The sequence below is a fragment of the Kogia breviceps genome, chromosome 11, assembly GCF_026419965.1.
Source record: "Kogia breviceps isolate mKogBre1 chromosome 11, mKogBre1 haplotype 1, whole genome shotgun sequence".
NCBI classification, from domain to species: Eukaryota; Metazoa; Chordata; class Mammalia; order Artiodactyla; family Physeteridae; genus Kogia; species Kogia breviceps.
The window spans coordinates 81,417,763-81,432,812 of record NC_081320.1 but is presented as its reverse complement, the minus strand read 5'-3'; the positions used below and the strand labels follow the sequence as shown (position 1 = coordinate 81,432,812).

Here is a 15,050-nt window from a genome sequence, read left to right as displayed (position 1 = left end):
CTGTTCTGGCCTCACTCCCCATTGCATTCCAGTGTCTCCCTGACGCCTTAGTTCAGTCTCCCCTCCCTGGCCCCTCTCTCTACCGTTGGATCATGTGATGAAATAGACTCTCCCGTTTGATTTTAAGCATGTCTGGAAGGGCAGGGGGCATCTTTGCCCTCCGGTTCTTCCTGTGGTAGCCACTCTGAGACTAGCTCCAGCCCCCAGGCCCTGTGCCCAATCGGGGCTCCCGTGAAGTGGGGAGAGAACGATAACGAGTGACCCCCCCCCTCCCAGTGAGTCTCGTCTTTGAGGACCACACATTCCCAGATCTTGCAACCATTCCTCAGCAATTACCGCGCTTACTGGACACACTATCCTCTGATGCTTCGCTGCCTGATGCTTCTCGTGTTTTCTGCCTGACTGGGTTGTAAGCCCCTGTATCCTCCCCTCATTCTGGCACCTAGAACAGAGCTCTGAACACACGGGGCTCCACAGAGGTGGGTCATTTATTTATAGGATGCTCCCAGAGTGCCCTCGTCTGATGGTGAAGCTCAGGGGACACTGAATAGCATTGGCCAGAGACAAGCCTCGTTAGCCAGGGCAACGTGCCACTGTAAGCTCTGTGTCCTCGCAGTGTTGCAGGTGGTCCAGGGCACACTTCCTGCCCTTGGCCTCGAGTGCTCCTCTGAATCGTGTTTCAGCTAGGAACGCCGAGACTCGGAGGTTAGGAGAGACGTGCACTGCCCAGGGAGCCAAGGTCGGTGCTGAGGGCTAGGGCTTTCATGTACATAGATTTCATCCTCCAAGGTGACTGCTGAGAGCACATTCCGGTTCTTCCTATTTACTCCCATGCTATTCCCCAATTTTCAGACCATGGCCCTTCTACCCCACTCAGCACATCTTGTGAAGGTGTTTGGCAGCCCTGGGCTGTTTGGCCTGATCTCTGGCTTATGCACTTCTTATTGCTTCACTGTCATTTTCACATTTTCTCATTACCCGCTTTCCCCCCGCCCCCCGTTTCTCCTTTGTCTACTTCCTTCTTTGACTAACTTATCACCCACAACTGAATAGACCTGGATTCTTGACTGGGCTTGTGTGAAACTGATTGTGAAATCAATAGGCGAGCAGGGAATGAAGAGGCTGTTTCATGAGAAAAAACCACAACCAGAGTATGTGAAGCCAACCCGAAGGGGGTAAGATACGTAATTCAAAGGAGGCAAAATAATAGTAATAGCAACAGATATTAAAATACATTGATGATCACAACACTTTTTGGTGAAGAAAAAAGTGCTATAATGTGAATCTCTTGCCAGAGCAATGACAAAGGAAAGAAAATCATTCTGAGGATTAGGGAGATGTTCAGTTGTCAGGGTGAAAGCAAAAGCGCAGAACCCTGAAGAGAACATGTATGGAACCCTTTTTAGGCCTTTTATTGTGCATCCCTTGTCAAAGCTGTTATGTAAAACCCGCTAGGGAATGAATGAAATTATGTTTGTACGGTTCTTTCTATTTAAATGCAGAAGATCATGTTAAATAAATCTACAGGACAGGATTGTTAGTACTTAATGTTGCCTAAGCAATCTTCCAGGCTGTCAGATAACCTCTCCCTGTGGTTTCTTTTCTCTCTTAGAATGAACCCTTCCTGAGAACCCCCCGGAACAGTAACTACACATACCCCACCAAGCCATCCATTGAGGTAACCCCTGACGCACGTCTGCCTCTCTCAGGGACAAACCATTTCCAGCTCCCGGCGACTCGGGGCGTGGTGTGGGTTTCAGAGAGTTAGCTTAAGCAGAAACGTACCCCTCTTACATACTGGAAATTGGCATGTGAAGAAAAGCCTCCTGAACCACAAAGTCCCAGAATTGTCCTAACATGTTCTCAAGTGTTCACCTGATGTCAGCGACCAACTAGAGGAAACGCCTATGGATCAGTTTTCTTTGACCTTTGCACAAACATCATTTCTGATCGGGCAGCTCAGCCTTCCAAGAAGAGATGAGGGGGAGGCGGTGGGTATGATGCACTGTCAGTTTCCTGTAGTTGAGTGGGAAGAACCTCAATTCCAGGGGCTGGGCCCAACAGGAAGTTGACACATATGCAGGTGGGTCTCCAGGGCTTGTTTGGTTCAAGTCAATCATTCTAGCTCTGGGGATTCAGGGCCCGTGGCTTTAGGGACAGCTACTGCAAAGATGGCCTGGAGGATCCTGAACCACACCAGGCCTGGCGGGACCAGCCTGGTCCAGACCACACGTGTCGGCCACCAGATCGAGGGGTCAACCACCAGTGTCGGATGAGCACCTATGGTTTGTCCAGTCTTGTGCGAGGGGCCGGAGGGCGTTCAGAGAAGTGTCCGCGTGGTCCTGCCCTCAGGAGTTAGAGGTCATTCGGGCACCTACTATGTGTCAGACACGGATTCAGGAAGATAGAGCAGTGGACCAGACAGGTGGGTCCCACCCCTCATGGAGCTTACAATCTACCGGAGGAGGCATCCAGTAGGCAGCTAAGCACAATCATTTCAGATAGTGAAGACAGCTCTGAGGAACGTGATGCAGGAAAGTGAGATGGGGCAGGGAGGGTGGCACGTTCTGATGAGCTGTGCAGACCACGTCAGGCCTCTCTGAGGAGGAGAGAGTTGAGCTGGGATGTGTATGATGAAAAGGCGCCGGCTATCTGGAGAGCCAGAGCCAGAGTCCCAGGCAGGACCAGGGAGTGCAGAGGCTCAGAAGTGGGGCTGAGTTGGGTGTATTTGATGAGAGGAAGAAGTCAGTGTGGCTGTGGGCGTGTGAATGAGGTAGAGAGTAGGTCATGAGACCAGAGGGTTTATTGAAGGATCGATCACACAGAATCTGAATCCCTAAGAAAGAAGGTTGGATTTCAGGTGGAGCGCTGTGCGAAACTGTCGGAGGTTCTAGGAGAAGGTGATGTAATCTATTTCACCTTTTTTTTTTTTTTTTTTTTTTTGCGGTACGCGGGCCTCTCACTGTTGTGGCCTCTCCCGTTGCGGAGCACAGGCTCCGGATGCGCAGGCTCAGCGGCTGAGGCTCACGGGCCCACCGCTCCGTGGCATGTGGGATCCTCCCGGACCGGGGCACGAACCCATGTCCCCTGCATCAGCAGGCGGACTTGCAACCACTGTGCCACCAGGGAAGCCCTATTTCACCTTTTTAAAGACTCCCTGACTAGCGTGGAAAATGGATTCCGGAGCAGCAGAAGGGACTGAGGAAAGACCTTTTATAAGCCAGCTGAAGCAGAGACTAACTCGCCTGAAATTGTTGATGAACTGTTAGGTGCTAAGCGCTGGGATACAAGCCATGTGGTAATGCCACCGTCCAGCCTCTCTGAATTCTCTCAGGCTCATGTTAGCCCAACAGAGGCGTGTCCCAGGCCAACCACTGACAAAATCCATTAGAATTGAAATGTCAGCTACATCTTGTCAGCTGGGCATTGATTGATTTATCTAACATGCATATATTTATTGGATACCTAAATGGCACAGGCACTGTGCAAAGTGCTGGGTATACACTGGTGAACACAGTGGTTCTGGTTCTGTCCTCTTGGATCTTAATCTCATGTGCCTTTGCTTCCGTTGCTGGAAGAGTTAAAAAGCCAGGCCTAGAAAGTGGTGGGATTTGTTTCTTTTTAAAAAATACCTTGCTATTTAAATTAGCCACAGACAGGCAACACCAACGTTACTTGAGAACTTGCTAGAAATGCAGAGTCTTAGGCAGCACACCAGTCCTGCTGTCTCAGGATCTGCATGTAACAAGTCCCGCAGCGGATCTGGGTGCACTGGCATAGGGTGCCAAGTACAGTTCTTCCTTTGGGACAGACGAGAGCGCTCCACTTCCAACCTGGGTGTGTTCATCAGCATGGGATGGGCTTGTCTCTGGCTCACCAGTTCTCTGAGATGTTTCTAAAGTGCTCACGGCTATAGAATTTTTTTAAATTGCATCTTCACCGGATATTTGTCATCTGCACACAAACGTGTTCTTGATTTCAGTAGAACTCCCACACAGAAGAAGGACTCTATCCGTGTGATGAATTGAGCAGTTCCTTGGAATAAACTAAATTACATCAGATTAAGCAACTAATATTTAAAAGAAGTTTCATTTTTGCTTCCTCGTGAGAGGAGTGTTTTAACAAGGCACGTCTTCCCCATCATCTGACCGAATGAAAGAGACAAGCTTCCAAAGCCTTTGGCAACCACACGCCTAGAGAATCAGTCAACCGGACAACACCTTTGTGTGGAGCCCTACTATGCACTCAGCCCTACTGGGCTTGTCCCTCAGGCCCCTCTGGGCACGGGCAAGCGTCTGCACTAGGGAAGGGACTCTAACTCTCCCCCAACTTCTGCGCCCTCTGCTTCCTTCCCCATCCCCTCCTCCAGCGCCTGGCAAGTGTGCCCTATATTCCAGAGACAAGAGAATTGGACTGGGGCTTCCCTGGTGGCGCAGTGGTTGAGAATCCGCCTGCCGATGCAGGAGACGCGGGTTCGTGCCCTGGTCCGGGAAGATCCCACATGCCGCGGAGCAACTAAGCCCGTGAGCCATGGCCGCTAGGCCTGCGCGTCCGGAGCCTGTGCTCCGCAACGGGAGAGGCCACAGCGGTGAGAGGCCCGCATACCGCAAAAAAAAAAAAAAAAAAGAGAGAGAGAATTGGACTGAAGGTATCCAGGTTATAGACGTTAATTTATATACATGCAAGGAACCGGTTGGCTATTAAGTTAAATACTCCAAAAGAAATGATATGCAGAAACCAGAAACTTTGCAGTTGTAAAAATTTCACGTTACTCTCCTAAATATATTGTAATCATTGTTTTGGTCCTAGCTTTGTAATTAGTGTCCATTAGTTTCATGTTAAACGACACCACCAAAACCCACATGGAACCTCTTATTAGGCATGCAAGTCTGTGTTCCTTTGGGGGACCACCTGTTGCACACCTTCACTGTTTTCTCCCCTGCTTTGGATGACTGTGGGCTCCATTTAAGGGTGTAGATAAGTTGAGGGGGGAAAGACTGCGGGTGTGCATGAGTGTGTCCACACATCATGTGTTTTGTGCATGGCGGCTGGCGGCTGGGAGAGACCTATTTTCTCCTCTCTGATTCCCCTCTCACTCCATCCACAACTCACAGCTCTAGCCTCACACGATCCCCTACAGTAACATAATTCCAGCCTCCACCAAGAATTCCTTAGCTAATTCTTCCTGGGCTGAGGCTAACCTTCCTGCATGGTGAGTGTCGGGCGTTGTGTCTTTCCTCCTGTTGATTTAGAACTGGGGCAGTGACTTCCTGTGTGAGGAGTGGAATCCTTCCAACAGTGTCCCCACGTCCGGTGAGTATAGACATCATCACCCCCTTCAGTCAAGGGCCTGGCTAAGTGTCGGGTTGTTGGGAGAACCTACAAACACACCTTGGAGCCTTGAGCAGGTCTTGCTGATTCCCATGCAGTGCAGACCTTGATCCCGGGTAGCCCATGACAAACTAGGCTGCAGCACTGCTGGGCTCCCAGGCTCTCCACAAACCACACCTCTCCTCTCGGCTTAGTCCCAATGGCAGCCTTTCAGACCTCCCTGCCCAGTGAGGTAGGTATAGTCAGGGATTGGGGTCCTCTCTACCTGTGCTCATGACCGACCCGCCCCCCCCCCACCCAGCTGGAACTTTCCTGGACCACTCCAGTGTGAATTGGGCTCCTCTCAGGATGGATAAGAGCCATCAAGCCCATTACCTTCAGTGCCTTAGTTGCTCTGAATAGATGGAAAATACAAATTTTCTAAAGCCTTAGGCTGGAAATAAGTTTAATGGGAACCTGTGGGATAAGAACAGAATCTCAGACTCCTAGCCAAGTTAATAGTTTCAAAGGAAGACCTCCACTGACCATCCATCTTTCTTCCTGTCTCCCTAGTCCATGAGCTCAGACCAGCGGATATCACAGTGGTGGCTGCCCTGGGTGACTCGCTGACTGTGAGTACTGAGCTGGGCCAGGCCCTGTGTGGAATCAACTCTTCCTCCACATCAGCTCTGTGTTCAGCATTTAGCTGAGAATATACCTGTGTCCGGCAATGAAACACAGCCAGGCGGCCACAAAACACCACCAGGCAATCGAGAATGCCCTCCCCTCCGCCCTTCCACAGCCTGGCTCAATACCACCTCTTCCAAGGGGCCTCCCCTCCATCCCCTGATAGAAGCCGTCCATCCCCCTTCCCCGCTTCTCCCAGGCATTTCATCTGCGTGTGTTAGGGCAGCGGTCCCCAACCTTTCTGGCACCAGGGACAGGTTTCGTGGAAGACAGTTTTTCCATGGACGGGGGAGGGGGGCAGGGGATGGGTTCGGGTGGTAACGTGGGCGATGAGTAGCGGTGGGGAATCGCAGATGAAGCTTTGCTCGCTTGTCCGCCACTCACCTCCTGCAGTGCGGCCCAGCTCCTAACGGGCCTCGGACCACTACTGGTCCGAGGCCCGGGGGTTGGGGACCCCTGGGTTAAGGTACTTACCCAAGTCTGCCTGCCTTTACCAGGAACTCTTCTCCTTCACCAAGACTCCTAGGGTGGTGGGTCTTACCCACTCACTGCCCAGCACCCACTCACCCCATTTAAAGATGTGTTCTTGGGGGGCAGAGGGGGCCCAATACCTGCACATAGCACAGTTTCACTAAAGGAATGGTATTGGCCAACTATTTAGCTATTGTCTGTGTGTGAGACGCTCTGCTAGCAATTCAGAGGGAAAATAAGTATGAGATGGAGTCGTAACTCTCTAGAAACTTGTCCAGCTGGGGAAATTTAAAAAACGTACACAGAAGGAGGTACATAATCATACAGGGGACAAACAGGACTTGTGAAATCAGGTATTCGTTTAAGTAAAGAACAACTTCTCCAGATGTGTGTGAGTGTGTTTTAATTTTGGTATGAACGTGGGGAAAGCTGTGGAAGGAAGGATACACGCCAGGCTCTTAACCATTAATTGATTCTGGTAGTGTGTATATGAGGGTAAGCGGTGAGGAGGGGATGTAGAACCTGTAGCAGGAGGCAAGGTTATTAAAGTAGGGGGAAATTATTAATTAAAACATCTGTATCATTTCACTGGTTATAGTGAATGCATATTACTTTTGTAATTTTCAAAGAGGAATACTCTCTTTTTTTAAGATAGGGCCTTTAGAAAGCAACTATACTCCAATAAACATTAATTTAAAAAATAGGGCCTTTAGGGCTTCCCTGGTGGTGCAGTGGTTGAGAATCTGCCTGCCGATGCAGGGGACACGGGTTCGAACCCTGGTCCGGGAAGATCCCACGTGCCGCGGAGCAACTGGGCCCGTGAGCCACAACTACTGAGCCTGCGCGTCTGGAGCCTGTGCTCCACAACAAGAGAGGCCGTGACAGTGAGAGGCCCGGGCACCGCGATGAAGAGTGGCCCCCGCTCGCCTCAACTGGAGAAAGCCCTCGCACAGAAATGAAGACCCAACACAGCCAAAAATCAATCAATCAATAAATTTATTTTAAAAAAGAATAGGACTTTTAGGAAAAGCGTTATGGAGGAGGCAGAAATTAACAAAGGTGTTAGAGAATGAACTGGAGACTTAATGGCTGGAAAGGAGGAACTTTAGCATTCCCAGAAAGGATGGAGTGGCTGGTAGTAGGCCAGTCCAAGGCCCTCGTGCTTCAGATCAACTTGTTTAGACCTGAAGGTTTGTGTGGACAGGAAAGGAGGGGGTGAACAAGGAAAGGAAAGTGGCAACCAGGTCATGGTGAGCTCCGAATGTTGGTGAAGGGGTTTGGCTCTGACCCTGTGGGTAGGAGAGACCCACTGAAAGGTCAGAGTCAGGGGGAGGCGTGAAGGAACAGGTGTGCTTGGCAGAGCAGGTGGGCAGCCCCGTGAGATGGGAAGAGACACTGGAGACCGTGGGGTCAGGGGGAGGCCAGAGCTGTCCGTGGTGAGGAGATGAGAGTCTCACCTGGAAATATGGCAAAGGGAACACGAAGAAAGGGATGGAAGCCAGAGAGGTTGGGGAGGAAGAATCTTGCTTCTTCCACAACTTGGTTACCGGTGGCGTGTGGAAGATGGGGAAGTCAGGACGACTCTGAGATTAAGTGGCCTGGGGAAAAGCTGGTACCATTTTCAGAAAAGGTAAATCCAGGTCCCAGCTGCTACACCAGGGCAAGAGGGCCCCTCCCCAGTGCCCCCAGCCTGCACCCGACCCAGCCCAGCTCTAGAGCCTCCTCTTTGCCTTTCAGACAGCGGTGGGGGCCCGACCCAGCAACTCCAGTGACCTCCCCACATCCTGGAGGGGACTCTCCTGGAGGTGAGGGTGTTCTCCACTCATCTCTGTTGATGACGCTCCCCACAGAAGCGTGGGTGGTGTGTTTCCCTGTCGCCCCTCCAGAGATGAGGCCGGGTACCGAGGCCCAGTGCTGGGATGCAAGGCGACTGCCTGACGCTTCTGTTATTCTTAAGGGGGATGGGAATCCTGCCCCAGGGCAGACTCTCTGGTTCTGACTCAGAAATCTGATGACCTGGGATTTTAACAAATGTGCTTTCTCTTCCCCAGCATTGGAGGGGACGGCGACTTGGGGACCCACACCACACTGCCCAGTAAGTAGCAACATGGAGAGGCACCATCGCTGTGGCCATAACAGCCCCTCCCTGAGGCCAGGGCCCTCCCCCTGAGCGAGGGAAGAGAAGGTTGTCTGTAAGGAGAGAAGTCAGCCTGCCCTGAAAAGACCCAGAAGCGTCCTGCCCGCACCTGTGCCCCAACACTGCACGTCCGTCTCCCTCTCACCTGTGCTCTCTGCTCCTTCTCTCTTCAAAGACATTCTGAAGAAGTTCAACCCCAAAATCTTCGGCTTCTCCTCCGGCACCCGGGAGGAGACGGCCGGGCTGAATGCAGCAGTGGAAGGGGCCAGAGCTCGGTGAGTAGACGTGGGTACCGGAGGGACAGAGGAGGGCAAGGCTGAGAGATCGGGGACGAGGGAAGGGTGGTGTCTGGGACCCGGGCCCACAGATGGGCAGTGAGAGCCGTGGTGCACAGAGCACTTCTGCTACCCGTCCCTGAGCGGCCCCCTCACGTGGGTTATCTCCTGTAATCCTTACACCCTTCAAGATGGCTACTAGCGTGAGGACACAGAGGCTTAGACCGTTTCCTGAATGGCCCGAGGTTATCAGAGTGAGTGACCAGAGGAGCCAGGGTCAGACCAGGCTGAATCAGAGCCTTTGCAATGCCCACTGAGCTGTGAGCACCTCTCAGGGCAGCGGGGAGAAGCCCTTGAGGGTGACAGGACAGGAGGCATGCGGCCGGGGTGCAGGGTGCCCTCCTGCTGACTCCAGCTGACCCCCCAGCCCGGAGGAGGCTGGGGTCGAATGTGCAGGTGACGACTCAGCACCTTGGGGACACAGAGCAGGACCTCACGGCTGGCCGCCCTTCCCTTCTCCCGTCTCTCGCCTCTGAACCTCCAGCCCCTGACTCTGAAAAAGCCGTATTTTGACACTAGGGAGTTAGATGGCAGGGCCCTCAGAACAACACGGCAGTTGTTTGTTTTCACTTGGATTTCTGTGGTTGACAACAACCCAGATAATTAAAGTTGAAATGCCTGACGGAGTTCATTGATTTTCTGCACAGAGCGTGCTGGGTCTTTGCTTTGTAGAAGGGTTGCTGCACTCAGATCACCAGGGAAACAGAACCGGCTTGACTCACCCTGTTTACAGGGAAAGTTCCTTTCAGACGCCGGTAAGGAGGGCCCCACGCTCGCTTTGAGCCTCTGAGCCACAGGAAGCGATGTCAGGTCCTCAACGTCATAAGCAGGAAGAATTATTTTCTGCAAAAAATTGGGCTTCGTGGGGCCATGATATCAACCTCTAGTTGCTGGTATTACCATTATTATTATTATTATTATTATCATGATCTTTTTATCATTATTTTTTTAGAGCCCAGGCTTCATTAACCAGGAATTGATTCCTTAGTATCTTGACATTCAAGCCCCTTTCCCCTTTCCTGCTTCACTTCTCTTAAACTGCTTTTTCTGTTTCACTGCTGCTCGGTGTCTCCATCAGGCACCAAGAGTGCCTGGGGGAGGGTGGCAGGGGAAGTAGCCGAGATATGCAGCTTCTTGTTAGTATCGCTGCGGTCCCCGTGTTAGGGGAAAGGAGAGCGAGCCATTAGTCAGCTTCAGTAAGCAAGTTTGGAGAACTGTTCTCTGAGACTCCCTTATCTGCACTGTGCCATTTAGCATGGTGTGGATAAGGATGAGTTCACCTAAAGAGAAAGATAAATACCACAGCAGAGCAACCAGGATAATGTGACCTGCGGTCAGACCATCTGTGTCCATATCCCAGCTCCCAGACTTGCTGGCTGTGTGACCTTGGGCAAGTCACTTAGTATCTCTGAGCTTCCCCATCTATAAATGAGAATAATAATAGTACCTATTTCTCAGAGTTGTCACAAGGATTAAATGAGACCAATAACCCATGGAAAGCACTTAGGACAGTATATAATATGTATGCAAAAAAAGTTTGTCATTATTAGAGTATTTTGTTTCAAAGTTTTATTCAAGATCGAACTTCCTTTCCATCCATCAATAAGCAAGAATTCACTGAACAGCTGGGAAGGACTGAGCCCCAAGATGGTTACTAAAAGATACAAAAGAATCAAAAAGTGAACTGCCTGCCTATAAAGAGCTTGCTTTCTAGTTAAGAAGCCTAAAGCAACAGGATATAATTTTTGGAAAAAAAAAAAAAGCAGTGTTGTGTGTGGCAACGTCGCAGGCTGAAATGATTTTGTTCTTTGGAGCACAACTAAGAGAAGAGAAAGATATAAAATATGAACCGGGCAGGCCACATACAGACAGATGCAGACCCGGAAGGGACCCCAGAAGTCATCTAGTCTTGGCTCTTTAAGAGATGAAAAAATTCAAGGCTAGAAGGATCCAGTTAACTTGGGTGAGCTCCACAGAACGTTGGTAGCAGAGCTGGAAGGGGGACTCCTGGTCCTGCAACTCCCAGAGCATGGCTCTTCACATCAAGACTGAAAAAGGAAACAGAGGAGGTGTGGATAAACAAGCCCAGAGAGAAGGCCCGTGGGGGAGGTAGGACTTGCACTGAGCCTGGAGCACGGGAAGGACGTGGCTGTGGAGAGGGGGGAGAAGAGAGCATTCCTGACTTCCCCTAGTGCTCTTGAGGGCTTATCACCCATGGATTCCCCTATTCATACCTTGAACCTATGAAAAGGTTACAAGGATTTCTGTGGTCACCTTTAACCAGGACAGGCTTTCTTTATAGCTTTCTGACACACGCATCAATAGCAGCAGCATATGAGATACGGTCCTGAATGTATTAATGAGAAACACGGCAGGGATGGTACCATGTATGCTTGGCCACATGCCCAGCTCACTGTGGACACGCAAAGATTTAAAATGCCCATTCTGCACCAGTTACTGCTTTTATGACTTCTTCCATGGAAGCCTCCGTTGGCTGTATCCCTTCTCATATGCGTATCTTTTTTTTTTTTTTTTTTTTTTTTTTTGTGGTACGTGGGCCTCTCACTGTTGTGGCCTCTCCCGTTGCGGAGCACAGGCTCCGGACGTGCAGGCTCAGCGGCCATGGCTCACGGGCCCAGCCGCTCCGCGGCATGTGGGATCTTCCCGGACCGGGGCACGAACCCGTGTCCCCTGCATCAGCAGGCGGACTCTCAACCACTGCGCCACCAGGGAAGCCCTGCGTATCTTTTTTTAAATAACAGTTTACTGAGGTGTAATTGACATGAGTACACTGTACATATTAAAGGTGTACCATTTGATCAGTTTGTTATAGGCAAATACCCGTGAAACCATTACCACAATCCAGATATAAATATATCCATCACCTCCAAAAGTTTCCCTGTATTTCTTTGTAATCAATCTCTCCTTCCTGCCCCTTCCTGTCTCTACCCCACTCCTTGGGCCCCAGGTAACCACTGACCTGCTTTCTTGTCACTATAGATTAGTTTTAATTTTCTAGAACTTCACAGAAACAGAACCGTAGACTATGTACTCTTTTCTTGTCTAACTTCTCCACCCAGCAAAATTATTTTGAGATACATCCCCTTTGTTAAGTGTATCATTAGTTCATTCCCCTTTATTGCTGGGTAAGGTTCCATTGACATACCCGTCTCTCATCCAGAAGCATTCAATTCCTCGTTCATGGCAGGTATCTAGGAGGTGAAGGAAAAACTAGTCCTGTCCGTGTTTGTCTCCCCCATCCTGTTTTGTCGCAAGCGGGAGAAGTGAGGAGATGGGGAATGGTGTGGAAATCCAAAGGAACTACGGGGAAGAATAACAAAAGGATTAAAGGAACGGAGAGTGGGACTTAGAGGTAAAGGTTAAAGGAGTCGTGAAGCCTGGGAAGGAGAAAGCTGAGGGATCATTTGGGACGACGAAGTTTTTCAAATATACAAAAAGGTTATTTTTAAAACAGGCAGCCAAATAAGAACTGAACAGGCTCAGTTCTGTTTCATCCTGCAACGAAAGAGCTGGATGAAATATAAGGGAATGTCCCTGATGGGAAGGTCAAGCAGATCCCCCCTGAAGTGGCTTCAGAGGACCAGGCCTGCAGAAGGGGGTGGTGAGATGCAGATTAGCCCTTGGCAGGGTCAGGATCAATTATGGCTCCAAGGTCCATGGCAGATCTTTGATTTTTAAATAGGTTGAGATTTCTTGAGAACTGAAAGCCTTTCAATGCATTCCGAAGGAGTGAACTTTATATAACAGTTTTCTTCCTGAAACATCTCCTTGCCAGGCCCAAATCCTACAGCTTGAGCCCTCCCTCGTGAGCCAGCCCTAATGTCCCCGTCTCTTTCCCCCCCACCAGGGACATGCCGGCCCAGGCCCGGGACCTCATGGAGCGAATGAAGAACAGCCCTGTGAGTACAGGACCCTGGGCCACCCCTGGAAGGCGCTCTGTCTGTAGCTGGGGTGCGTGCAAGCCTCCCTAAAAGAGCCCCCTCTGTGTCACTGCAGCTCAGGCTCTTGGCTGGTCTTTTAAGAGGGGCCAAACGAGCCACGAGTAGCAGGCCTTGCCACCAAGATGCCGCCCGTCTCTGCCGCCGCCCTCCCCAGGCCCTCCCCCAACCCCCCAGGGCCGGCTGCAGGAGGAGAGAGGGGCAGAGCGTGGACAGAGGTGGCAGGCCTCGGCCTCTGGCAGCTTTCCACTCTACCCAGGAGCTGCCTTCCAGAGCCCTATTATGTAAACTTTGGCTTCTAAAAATAGGCTGCTCTTTCCAATCCTTCCTCCTTCCCGCTAACCCGGCCCCTCTAAACCTTCCCACCGGCACTTTTTTAAACACTCTGTGTTTATGCCTTGGAACTCAGCGTCTGGGAGGACTCCTATTATGGCGGCGCTGAGTGGAAAGCAGGATCCTCCCGGGGCCTCCCAGTCCCCCTCCCACCTCTCAGTCCATGCGGGGCTCCTCCTCCACACCCCTCCCTGGATTCAGGCCTGAAGAGAGGCCAGCTCTGGGCTTTTGCTTCTAGATGTGTCTTGTGCCCTCGGCTCCTTTGAAGGCCTTTCGATCCCATTTTAGGGGTGGGTTTCTTAAGAGGATCACACACACACACACACACACACACACACACACACACACACACACCCCCCGGCGGAGTCCTTGCCCCAGCACACACACACACACACACACACACCCCGGCGGAGTCCTTGCCCCAGCACACACACACACACACACACACACCCCGGCGGAGTCCTTGCCCCAGCACACACACACACACACACCCCGGCGGAGTCCTTGCCCCAGCACACACACACACACACACACACACACACACACACACACACCCCGGCGGAGTCCTTGCCCCAGCACACACACACACACACACACACACCCCGGCGGAGTCCTTGCCCCAGCACGCACACACACACACACACACACACACACACACACACACACACACCCCGGCGGAGTCCTTGCCCCAGCACACACACACACACACACACACACACACACACACACACACACCCCGGCGGAGTCCTTGCCCCAGCACACACACACACACACACACACACACACACACACACACACACCCCGGCGGAGTCCTTGCCCCAGCGCGCACACACACACACACACACACACACACACACACACACCCGGCGGAGTCCTTGCCCCAGCACACACACACACACACACACACACACACACACACCCGGCGGAGTCCTTGCCCCAGCACCAAGGTGAGGGCAGGAGAGCCTGCACTAGACATCTTCTCTCCACTGTGATACAAAGAGAGGAAAAGGCACTTGGGGGGCCGTCTGGCACATGCACATGCCCCCCACCAAGGCCTAAATGGGATCTTCTGTCCCCTCAGGAAATCAACCTACAGAAAGACTGGAAGCTGATCACCCTCTTCATTGGGAGCAACGATTTGTGCCATTACTGCGAGAATCCGGTAGGCCCCTGAGCAGCCCCCTGGGGGCCCTGAGAGGGGAGCTGCTGGCCAAGGTCACCATCCAAGCCCAGGGCCGGGACCTCCCTCACGGGAGTCACACAGGGCCGGCTCTCCTAGGCACCTGAGTCTGCCCAGGAAGCCCCGGCTCACACATGCCAGGAGAGGCCTGCCTTTCCCACTGCTGAGTGGCCGCTGCATTGGTTCCCCGATTCCAGAAGTGTCTGGATGTCCCCTCTCTTCAGGCACTGCCAAGGCGGCCTCTCCTATGCATACAAATACTGTTCTCTGGTATCCAGTGGATAACTAGGGAGCCCCACCCTCACCTGCTTGGAGTCCCTGCCCACATTTTTTGGCATCTCTTGGTGGTGGGGAGGTTGCAGGGGGAGGATGAAACAATGTCATAAATAGGGTTGATTCAGTTGAACTAGTCCTGATCGATGGCTTACTGCCCCTTCAAGGACAACACACGTTAACCAACCTCCTCCTAATGTTGTTTCTAAGGGGAAATATGTCCAGACTTACAAACTGTGGGAAGTAATAACTTTTGGAATACATCTTGTTCTAAGTTGAGGATGTGCTATATTTTATTTGGCCAGAAGAACAAAAAAAAAAGCAGCTTCCATAATTCAGAGGTTGTGGTAGAATATTTGACAGTC

General features: G+C 51.5%; 1 protein-coding gene across 1 annotated transcript in view; it reads left to right on the top strand.

Annotated features, from left to right (window-relative positions):
• The window catches only part of PLB1 (phospholipase B1), a 104,948-nt gene that overhangs the window by 76,959 nt on the left and 12,939 nt on the right, over positions 1-15,050 (top strand). The window contains exons 44-51 of the mRNA XM_059078669.2: positions 1,613-1,678; positions 5,253-5,313; positions 5,884-5,942; positions 8,206-8,273; positions 8,520-8,563; positions 8,781-8,880; positions 12,809-12,860; positions 14,314-14,394. Of these exons, the coding sequence (XP_058934652.1) occupies positions 1,613-1,678; positions 5,253-5,313; positions 5,884-5,942; positions 8,206-8,273; positions 8,520-8,563; positions 8,781-8,880; positions 12,809-12,860; positions 14,314-14,394 (531 nt within the window). The remainder of the gene's footprint in view (positions 1-1,612; positions 1,679-5,252; positions 5,314-5,883; positions 5,943-8,205; positions 8,274-8,519; positions 8,564-8,780; positions 8,881-12,808; positions 12,861-14,313; positions 14,395-15,050) is intronic.